Below are 12,049 nucleotides of genomic sequence, written 5' to 3' on the forward strand. Positions count from 1 at the left end.
GTGAATGGACATCGGTGCAGTCTGAGAAAAAGTTGTGATTCTTCTTGTGATTTGTGATGAGCTGTGCAATTCAAATCACTTATGAAATGTATAGCGTTAAGTGCACACAGTCCTGAAATTGTACACAATATACTTAAATTTGTGACACAAGAAGCCTTTTTCAAGAAAAAGTGAAAAAAGAGTTGCAAAAATTATGAAGCAAAGGCAAAATAATGAAAAAGGTGAAACATTCCATACTTGGATAATCAATATAGAAAAAGCAAAAGCAAATTTGGACAAGTTCGTATAAGACCGTCGAAATTGGTATATTCAAGAAAAAATTACCCGTGAAAAGTTCCATGAAAATGTGGGATACACTAGCAGCATGGAAAATTTGTGTAAGCTTTTGCATACCATAGGATTGTGGTATTGACCATTATTAATGGAACGTCATAACATCCAAGACTTGAGGTAATTTTTTTTTAGTTAAGTTTAGTTAAGAAGAATAAACAATAACGGGAAGAGGGTAGGCGAATTGTTTATATGATGAAAGCAACAAAGGACTCCGAAACCTGCATAAAAAACACAAAGTTGAAGTGCAGACCAGACGGGAAAAGAAAATGAATTTATGCCATATACGAAACCAATCTAAAACCAAGTCAGGGGACTACCATGATAACATGAACTATCAATATTACAAGAAACGATTACACAAACATAGACCAAATTGACAATGCACCATATCACAATGTGCGAGCTGAAAAATGCTGCACGTCTGGATATTGACAGGATGAAATGAAGCAATGGTTACGAGACAAAGGAGTTCAATAATCGACTTTGAACCCTACTATTAAGCTATCCTGTCTTTGTTACTCCTACTGTTGACTCTCTTCTTGATCTGCACATCTCGCAGACAAAATGAGTTTGGTTAACCTGTACCACCCACACCCACATAAGAATGGATTGGACGAAGAAGGCTAGTGCTGGCTGTACTTAGTTTGAGGAAGCGGCAGAACCTATATATTATCTATCTGTTCTCCAGGGGAAGGGACCAGGTTTCCTACATTCTGCAAATTGTGGTTGTTAGCGAAGGATCTGGACAAAGCCTCATCGACCAAGGCTATGGCTGTATTAGAAAACTAAACCTATTGGGTGAAATATAACTCAAGGAGTGAGCCACAATAGGCCACAAGGTCAAAGAGGACAGCTTTTTTTGTCCCACTCACAGGAAACCTAACCTTTCTCCGACTTCAATAATTATTGAGAATTAACAAAATAAATAAGACTGTTTATTCAGACTTCTTGACTTTCGAGAAACGTATCACTAAACCTAAACTAAGACTAAACCAGCCTAGGAACCATTAAAAAAAGACGCGTAAATCTTTTGCCGCAAAATATTTTAAAGTCAGAACATTGCATAAAATATTATTATTCACTGTGCCATAAGGCAAAAAGATTAATTAAAGTTTCAGGTAGCAGTTGACACGGTGAAGCTGTAGAAGAGTACTTTTAATCAATTTCTAAATGATCGCATGTTTAAAACGGCTCACGATCTCAATTATACTAATTCAGTTTAAAGCTGCATGATGTCAATTAGGGTGGAAGCTACGTAAGAGAGGGTAGTTGGCGCGATGAGCAGTTCATAATCAATGTAATGACACGGGGTGTAACTTTTGATCTCTGCAAGAGACAATAATCACCGCAAATCCAAACAACTCTCTCGTTTAATTCACTTAAATTCAGAACGTCGCCGAGCAAAGGAGGCTTTTTTGTCCGGGAAAATTAAATGGCAAAGACGAATGCTATCTTTATTCTTTCCGGGGTACATTTAAATATGAGAAATAGCAGGATTCAGCGATGAGATAAATGGGTGGCGGGCAAGTCCCTGTAATATAAATAGAGGCAAAGCAGTTTAGTTAGTTTAGCAAATGGAGCGAATGTTTTCACAGTCTTCCTTCGCCAGACGCGGATATCACAGCTCGATTACGATGGGATAAAATATCATTTCCAATCAAATAAATACAAAAATCATTTCTGTGGGTTTTCTTAAGGATGCGTTTTTGGAGCAGGACGGTTTCTGTATTATGTTTTTCCCAGTTTTGTTTTATTGTGATTTTATTCAGCAGTATGTTACTAAATACATAAAGATAACAAAACAATAAATCGTAATACGAATAAAAATATTTATTTCCAAACCTATTTCATTCCAATGGAAATAAATGCCCTAATTTTACTACTTTATCTTTATGTAAGATACATCATTGCTTGCAATCTAACAAGCCTTAATGAAGCAAAGGTCTAAAGGGGCTATTGATTTTTTAAATACAGTGTTGAAATTAAAGAAAAATGTCACATTTATTAAAATATTTCTGAAGATATTTGACGTAGATTGATGAAACCTGAAGTAATGATTAAACTAATTAAACCCAAAAATGACTTGAGTCCATGTGTGTTCAACAGTCTCTATGACAAACTTTGACAGAGGTAACTGGGTTAATTTTAAACATTTTTCTTATATGAACAAATAGGTCCGATTCGTTTTTGATTAGAAGTTACAAGCATTCTAAAAAATATAATTTCATATTTGAATCAAAGTAGCCTGATAAATAAAAATGATGGTTGTTATAACAATAATTATTATTTGTGTTTAAAGTTTAAACATTAGCAGATCTTAAGACTTTAAGACTCAGCTCGAATACCAGCATCACATCGACGAACTAAAGATTCCGTCACTCGACGGATGAGATTTGGATCATTTCTTACCTGGTTAGCTGCCTAAATTCTATAAAATAGCTGCTGATTGGTAGCGATTGCAACACGGTAGACAAGCTGCTTCATATGTCCCCATAAATAAAAGTCCAAAGGATTTAGGTCTGGTGAACGCGGTGACCATGCTATTAGACATTGTCGACCTATCCATTAAATGATCATTGAATCAAGCAGTTACTTGTATTCTTCTATGTGGTGATGCACCAACGTGCTGATACCACATATTTGGACCAATATTACGCCCTACGTCGTCAATGAAATCAAAAAGGTTGTTTTCCAAGAAAACGATAATTTAAAACATGTAAAGGATTAAAATTATTGTTGAAAATGCTACCCCAAACGTTCACAATGAAACGTTACTGAAATCGTCTTGATCTAATTCAATTGCATGCAGATTTTGCAACGCCCAGATATGGTCGTTATGATAATTATTTATGTTATCTCTAGTAAAACACGCTACATCATACCACATGACAAGCGAAATGAATCTATCATTTTGTGCATGTTGTTGAAGTAACCAGCGACAAAATTCGAATCGCTGAGTAGTAGTATCTCCTTTAACGCTTGTACATTTTGGCGATGAAACAGATATAATGTCTCTGTTCATTACATGCCATACAAATTTCGGTGATACGTGATGATTACTTGCTATACGCCGAACACTAATTGAAGAATTGTCAATGACAACATCTATTATATCTTCTTCATTTTGTACATTCACTTCAGTATTAGGAATAACCTTTTTTGGAGCGGGGTTACCTTCCTCTCGAAGTCTACGAAATGATGCACTAAAGACTGTGTGGGCAGGTTGATGTCTATTTGGGTATCTTCGTCGGCATTCTCGGGCTGCTTGTCTGGCGTTCTCATTGGAATACCCATATACAAAGACAATAGACAAAAGACAATTCTGCGTACTCTTCAGTTGTAAATAAATGCATTTTTTATTTAGCACTTTAACTCTAAGTGTCAAATTAATAAACAAAATGACACAAATAATAATCATTGTTGTAACAACCATCATTTTTAATTATCATTCTACTTTGATTGAAATAATAAATTATATTTTTTAAAATGTTTATAACTCTAAACAAAAACGAATCGGACCTACCTGTTCATATAAAAAAGAATGTCTGAAATTAACCCAGCTACATTCTATACCTTGTAGAACACCCTGTATAGACCTCTCCATACTAGTGGAAATATTACGAGACGCTGTCACTAACAAAACTAGAATTTCGATACCAGTCGGTATTTTAAAAATTCGATAAGTACATTTAGGTATCTATCTGTTTTGTTCGAAAAATCAACAATTTCCGAATTATTTTTTTTATAATAATATAAATATAACGAAATACGTTATGTAAGAAGTGATTTACCAATTAATTAAATAAATACGAATTTCANTTATCATTCTACTTTGATTGAAATAATAAATTATATTTTTTAAAATACTTATAACTCTAAACAAAAACGAATCGGGCCTACCTGTTCATATAAGAAAGAATGTCTGAAATTAACCCAGCTACATTCTATACCTTGCAGAACACCCTGTATAGACCTCTCCATACTAGTGGAAATATTACGAGACGCTGTCACTAACAAAACTAGAATTTCAATACCAGTCGGTATTTTAAAAATTGGATAAGTACATTTAGGTGTCTATCTGTTTTGTTCGAAATATCAACAATTTCCGAATAATGTTTTTATAATAATATACTTAAATATAACGAAATACGTTATGTAAGAAGTGATTTACCAATTAATTAAATAAATACGAATTTCAATAACAGTTCGTTTTTAACATCAACTAATTATTTTCACTCGTTGTGCCAGAGAACTGAAACTGCTCGAGGCGATAATTATCTACTTAACGATTTAGGAACTTATTTATACGCTGAGACTATTATCAGTAATGGCGACAAAACGGCTAGAAAGAGTTTGGTGTGTACCTAGGTCGAATAGTGTGGGTTCTCGAGTACTTGTGTCAACAAGAAAGGTGCTGAGACATGCAGAAGCCACCCAGAAAGAGCACTTCAGAGACCAGTACCATATCAATCCAAACAATATTGCAGAGATTTAGGGGTAAAGTATCGCCTAAAATTACTAATCTTCATAATTGTTAGTAAATAAAAACCTCAATTATTATTCAAATAAAGTCAGTAGCATATTTACTTTCAAGTCACTTTGTTTGAACAAGACTGGAGATTTTTGATGCAATGTATTTTCTTAGTGGTAGAGGATAAAAGATTATTATTTTAAGACCCATATCGTCAGTCATTTAGAATTGACAAGTGGATATTTAATAAGTTTCTTCCTTAATCGTATTTATTTGTACATACGAAAATAAATGGCGTATTTTCTTGCGAAACTTTTCTGTTAAAATTAAGGACGTGTTCGTGATTTCTGGCAAGTAATTAAAAATCCTGTCTGCATGTTTGAATTTTTGTTAAAGTTACTTAGATTTAAATATAGTAAAACTCAGAATTTATCTTACAATTAGTAATGGTATAGATAGATACATTGAAGAGAAATAATAGTAATTTACTCTGCTATTTCAGACTAAAGTTTTCTGAACCCGTAATTTACTGTCACAACAAGGCCTAAAGGGATCACAGCATAAACAAAATATTTGGTCGAACTTTGATTCAATTAACTATTTTCACTATTTTTTTAATTAAATAATACAGTAACAGTGATATTGCAAGAATTAAAAGTAAAAGCCGAAACACAATGATAATGTTAGGCGTTCGTTTAACAAGTCGTAGAAGAAAGCCGATTATTTTGCTCTAATTTATCAATAGATAGAGGTACGTAAATATGAGTGGGTTAAGGTTGTAAATGAGAATTGATTTTACTGAAGTTTTCAATGTACAGGATTCACTATATTTTGACCCCCTTTAGCTTTTTTGTTTTAAGAGTTATAAAAAAATGTGAAATATAAAAGTTGCACGATTTTTTATGAATTTTTTTAAAATGATAGTAGAAAAACAAATGAAGTCCAAACGAAATGGCCGCGGATGTTAACTTTGTTAAGTTAAATGGAACACCCTGTATATTTTTACATATCAAAAATTTAAAAGGTAGACTAACTTCCAAACAATTAAATTTAACCAAACAAACTGAGTTCTACCTTAAACATTTTCTAACCGGTAAATATAAAAACGTGAATGGTTACGACAAAAAATCTTTCATAGTATTGGTCTATTATTTTCCGTTGAAATGGAATGGATTTTCCGATTTAAACATTTTGTGTCAGCTAATAAAACTCAGGCTACAATTAAAGAGAAAACATTTGGAGACGAATTTAAAATGTTCTAGATCTAGACGATTATCTCAGTATGTCTCATGAGAAACACAAAGAAGTAGATACCAAAACTCAGGAAATTATTAAAAAATTTACATATACCTAGACATCATTCCTAGGAGAACATGAGTTAGCTTTTCTAGGCCATGAAACTGAAAACTTATTAAATAGGAGAAATTATAATATAGATTTATTAAATTTGTTATCAAAATACGATAAACCTCTAAAATATCATTTATAAAACTACACAAAGGTACTTCCAATCTGATACAAAATGGTATTATTTTGTTTATAGAAGAAATTACATTGAAGGAACTGAAATTTGAAAGAGAACACTTATTTTTAACAGCTCAAGACTCGCCAATGCTTCACACATGTAGTTTTACTACTTTTTTTAGATGATGATGTAATAGTAAAGAAATTACTGGGTGGGGNAGTCTAATTTCTAAACTATTAAATTTAACCAAACAAACTGAGTTCTACCTTAGACATTTTCTAACCGGTAAATATAAAAACGTGAATGGTTACGACAAAAAATCTTTCATAGTATTGGTCTATTATTTTCCGTTGAAATGGAATGGATTTTCCGATTTAAACATTTTGTGTCAGCTAATAAAACTCAGGCTACAATTAAAGAGAAAACATTTGGAGACGAATTTAAAATGTTCTAGATCTAGACGATTATCTCAGTATGTCTCATGAGAAACACAAAGAAGTAGATACCAAAACTCAGGAAATTATTAAAAAATTTACATATACCTAGACATCATTCCTAGGAGAACATGAGTTAGCTTTTCTAGGCCATGAAACTGAAAACTTATTAAATAGGAGAAATTATAATATAGATTTATTAATTTTTTTATCAAAATACGATAAACCTCTAAAATATCATTTAAAAAACTACACAAGGGTACTTCCAATCTGATACAAAATGGTATTATTTTGTTTATAGAAGAAATTACATTGAAGGAACTGAAATTTGAAAGAGACTCGCCAATGCTTCACACATGTAGTTTTACTACCTTTTTTTAGATGATGTAAGTAAAGAAATTACTGGGGGTGCGAAATTATCTCAGAATCCGGCTTGTCTCTCCCTCATCTAGTATTACTACAATTTGTACCCCTTTATAAAGATATGCTGAGAAACAATGACATTATCGTTAGTAAATTATATTAAATTTACGCATATTTTTAGTATGGCTTTTTATACACGAAATACGTTTATATAGCTAAAGTTATATTAAAAGTATTTAATTCGAGGGTGTCATGATTAAAACATGAACATGAAAAATATAGTGTTCGTCTACACAATTTAAAAAAAAAAACAACTTTCCAAGGGAAAGTGTTTATGAAAGATATATTTCGCCATTAAATGCGGCTAAATAAATCTTCCTAAAGAAAATAAATGTAAATAAGCAAAAAGTTAACACACGTAGTCGGCGAACGCAGCATTTTTAACAAGGGAGACATGTGATGCGATACCATAAAAGTAAATCGTTTTATTTACATAAGAGAGCAGGGGTTGCTGGGGGTCAGGGGAAGCTAATAAAACCTCAGGCCTATAAAAGCCTCCCTATTATCACGCTTTATGCCGTCGAAGCCCTTCTTCTTGTACGCAAATTAAGATCAAAATAAGTAAACAGCTATTTTCACTTTAATATGAAAATCGATCCCTGAACCCATATATCCTATTTGTGAATTAGTGAAAGAAATCTAATTATTTTCCTGAATAAATATTTATACTGCTCCAGGAAGCTCTTCAGTAACTAATTTATTAACGTTCTTATATGTTCCTCTATAAAAATAATTTTTCTATATGAAAAATATAATGAATGACGATATGGAAGAATTTTTAAGTTTAATATTAATTTATTGATTCTTTCAACAAAAACTGCACTAAAATTAAGATAATTCATCTTAAGGGAGACCGATATCAGCAGATTTATGTTAAAAGTTAGATTCCTTAGTTTCACTTGTCAATTTTGATCGAACACTTAGTGCAACTGAAATGAATAGAGCCCTAGCGAACGAATAGAAGTAGAATTATTCAATAAGTTCTTCAAGAAACAGTAAATGATTAATGATACTAATGGATCAATAAAAAAGTCTAAAAAATATTTAGCATATTGCTCAACGCTATGCCGTTTTGTAAAAATAAGTGAAAACAAAAACAACAAACAAGGAATGGGATAAACAAACTTAGCTAAATACAAATACAATGTCTGTTCAGCAAATAACCGAACTTTATTTTTTGCATGTTCAATTTTTCAGTCAAAATTTCGTAGCATGACCCAATTGAGATACTAGCCTCTTCTGCAATTTCTCTTATAGTCAATTAGCGATTTGCGCGCACCAGATCTTTGACTTTATGAACGTCGAAGTCATCAGTCGAAGTCGACAGCGCTCCAGGTCGAGGATCATCTTCAACTGACTGACGACCACTTTTAAAAAGTGAAAACCATTGATAACATTGCGTACGACCCGGGGCTTCATCTTCGTAAGCTTGTTTTAAAAGTTGAAAAGTTTCCGTAAGAGTTTTTTACAATTTCACAAAAAATTTTAGATTGCATAGTTGTTCCAGAAAATCGAACATTTCAAAATTCGTCATTAACTTATCTAAATGTTATACAGAGAAGATTATGCGCAACGCAATAATGCTGCCAACCGGATTGCACTAAATATCTCCATTATCGCGTAATTGAAAAAGTTTGGTTATTCACTGAACAAACCTCGTTAGTTCAACCAGCGCCCTATTTATAAGAAAAATATCTAATTATTGCTTTAGGTATTTATAGTAACTGCAATTCTAATTAGTGTTGTATTAAAAAATTTCTTAGATAGTTTTGAGTTGAGATTTTTTATTTCATTTCTAAATTTAAAATATTTAATATTATGCCACTTTGGAATTTTTTAATTTATGTTATTATTTGTAGTTCGCTTTGTTGTAATAACTAATTATTTACTGCTAATGCGTATTATTTCATTAAAGTTGGTGCTGTTTTGTTAATAAAATTATTATTTTAAAATAATACATTATTTTTTTAGTTTTTGCACCCGCCTGTTACGTGGATTGTTGCAATTGACAACTTCCCGACGTCATTTGTAAATTTAGATACTGTAAACATCAAATACTTTATACAGAGTGTTTTGGGAAACTCCATAAACTCAAAGGCTGATAAAACATAAAAAAATAAGACGATTTTTCCCTATAGACCAAGAAGCCTATCGTCTTCCGTTTTTGAGATGCAGGGCGACAAATACGATGTTTTTAAATCAAATTTTAACCATATATTTTCCAAAAAATAATGAAATGCATTGAAATTTACTACAAGTATGTTTTTGAGAGTGCTAAATACCCAGTAACGTTTTATGAGGTTATTCTCGTTTTCTTGTTAAAATCACTTAAATCACACCATTTTTTTTCTAGAGAAACTTACTGCGTAATACTCGTATATAGGGTGCCCTGAAATGAATGGGCCACACTTTAAAGGGTAGCCTCCTTGGACGAAAATAAACCCATATAGATCAAGTTACCTTAGTACAGACTGATTTTTTATTTACTTAAAAACGAATAAAAAAATTGTTTCTGGATGCTGATAACGTTTTAACGAAGCAAAATGGTACCAAAGTAACTTTGTCTAAATAGGTTTTATTTCTTTACAAGGAAGCTTTACTTGAAGACTGACTGATTCATTTTCAATTATTCTGCATATTAAGGCTGGTTGACTTCCAGACACTCAAAGGCATTTTTCTCAAAAACAGTGTGAGAGAGATGGCCAAAAACTAAAAACACTAGCACATTTAGTATCCTTGAAAACAAGTTTGAAAACATTAAACTGTTCTTTGGAAAAACGTGGTAAAATTTTATTTTAAAAAATTTTGTTTAACACCTTCAAAAACAAAAGACATGTTCTACTATGGTCCCTATAAATTTGTGATATCAAAACACCCATATAGGCTCCAAAATGACTAGTACAATTTTTGTTACAAGCAACACAGGTGTCAGTATGCCCGCTAACCTTTTCTGTTTCAGAGACAGCCAGGATCAAGAAACGAAGACAACGACACACACACACACACATACACACCCCCCATACCCTCCTTTCCCCTCCCCTACCGCGCTGGGCTAAGGGCCACCTTAGCAAAGCGCATCCCAGGCTGCATAGCCGCACTACCCTACCCAACCATACCACACATAAACATGACACTACCCCCGGGGTTTACACAGACGAGCCGGCGAAGCAAGAAGAGCGCCAGAAGAAAGGGCCCTAGCCGGCGGGGCCCAGCCAGGACAAAAGGAGGTCCCACAAAGCGCCTACACCAGCCGCATTTGCGGTCGGGGTAGACGACGGATGGGGCCCACCTACGAAGGCTGTCCAGGCCTACACGAGATGAGGCAGGATAAAGAGGGATAATCCCCCTCGATCCCAAATCATTGAGGCCAATTTCTAGCCATGGAATAATGGCGCGAGGTGTCAGTAACGTCTCATTTCAAACAAAATATATATAAAATATTTCCTTTTCCGATAGACCATGATTAATCAAAGATTTTACAAGTAAAACATAGCATTTTTATCTAATCTACTTATATATGTAAGATTCACTTTTGCAATCACTGCTTACTCACCTCTACACGTTCTTCCTTCAAATCCACTTTTAAAGCTAACTGTTCCCTCAGGACTACATCTGGGTAATGCGTCTGTTCGAAAGTGGCTTCTAACTGTTCTAGCTGCTCTTCGCTGAAGATAGTCCTATGCCTTCTCTTCCTTTTCGGTGGTTGATGTTGAGGATGATGGTGAGGGCCCCCAGCAAGAGAAGCAGCTTGAGAGGCAGCTGCCAAAGCGTGCACGTAGCCGGGATAGAGCCCAGGGTACGCCATGGCTGGAAAATGAAAGGCAATCTGTTACTGACTTATTTAAGCCGAATTATATTAATAAATATTAAAGGACCCCGCACTGTCTTCATGAAAATGTGGGCTCTGTCAAACTGGCTGAAATTGTTGTAAGTTATTGTTTTACTGACCCAAAATTTCCTTGGTACTTGGATCCGAAAATCAATCCTCTCCTACTTATAACGGTCTCATTGTGAGTCAGTTCTGCTGTTGGTGCATAGCTGCAAGATAGTATGAGTAGAATATTGCAATCAGAACTTCTGTGAAATGTTTAAAGAAAAAAATGAATGACTTCAAGAAGTTGCTAATTAACATTTTTTACATGTGTCAAATCCCAAACTGACCGCACTAGCCGTTGGCAACAGTAGATAAGGCGTCCCATTTTGATAAAGGCAATATCTTCTTAGGGAAGCACTTTGAGGGGGACGTTCGATGGTGACGTTGACCTTGACCCAAAGGTCAACCATTGAGGTCATTTGAAGGTCAATTTAGAATTTTAGATGTAATAGATATATTTCTGACGCCGAAAATGAATAGAGCAGACAATTTTACATTCAGATATGTTATGGGCCAAAGTGACTGTAACAGGTTATTTTAGAGTCAAATAATGTTTGGAATAAAATTTTGAGATATTTTCTGGATAAGCACTGGCGACGAAGGATTCTGGGTGAAAATGTTATGGTTTGATGGGATCATACGATGATAACATTGATCATGACCTAGAGGTCAAGCTTGAAGATTCTTTGAAGGTCAAATCAAATTACGAAATAGGAGAATCCTGTTTGCAGCCCTATTAAGTTGTCAAGATAGTTATGGCCCAGCCAGTCAAGGCAACATCGCTATAAGCCAGTGTTAAGGCAAGATCGCTATGACATAGGCAGACTAGACAAGATCTCTATGCCAATTCAGCCAAGTCGACCGAGCCCACATTTTCATAAAAACAATGCGGGTCCTTTAAAACTTACTTCTTTTATCATTGTACCAGTGAATAGCAAGAAAATACATCTTTAGAAATTTAGAATTTTTATGTCACTGATTTAATGGATGGATTTTGATAATTATATTATTATTACAAGTCGCCACTAAAAGTAAATAATACTTCAGGA

At 33.8% G+C, this 12,049-nt stretch overlaps 1 protein-coding gene across 1 annotated transcript in view; it reads right to left on the reverse strand.

Moving 5' to 3' along the window:
• Positions 1 to 12,049, reverse strand: part of LOC108907106 (homeobox protein goosecoid-like) — a 72,133-nt gene that overhangs the window by 39,351 nt on the left and 20,733 nt on the right. The window contains exon 3 of the mRNA XM_023455129.1: positions 10,680 to 10,933. Coding sequence (XP_023310897.1) covers positions 10,680 to 10,933 — 254 coding nt within the window. The remainder of the gene's footprint in view (positions 1 to 10,679; positions 10,934 to 12,049) is intronic.

The sequence above is a fragment of the Anoplophora glabripennis genome, unplaced genomic scaffold (genome assembly GCF_000390285.2).
Source record: "Anoplophora glabripennis isolate ALB-LARVAE unplaced genomic scaffold, Agla_2.0 scaffold325, whole genome shotgun sequence".
NCBI lineage: Eukaryota > Metazoa > Arthropoda > Insecta > Coleoptera > Cerambycidae > Anoplophora > Anoplophora glabripennis.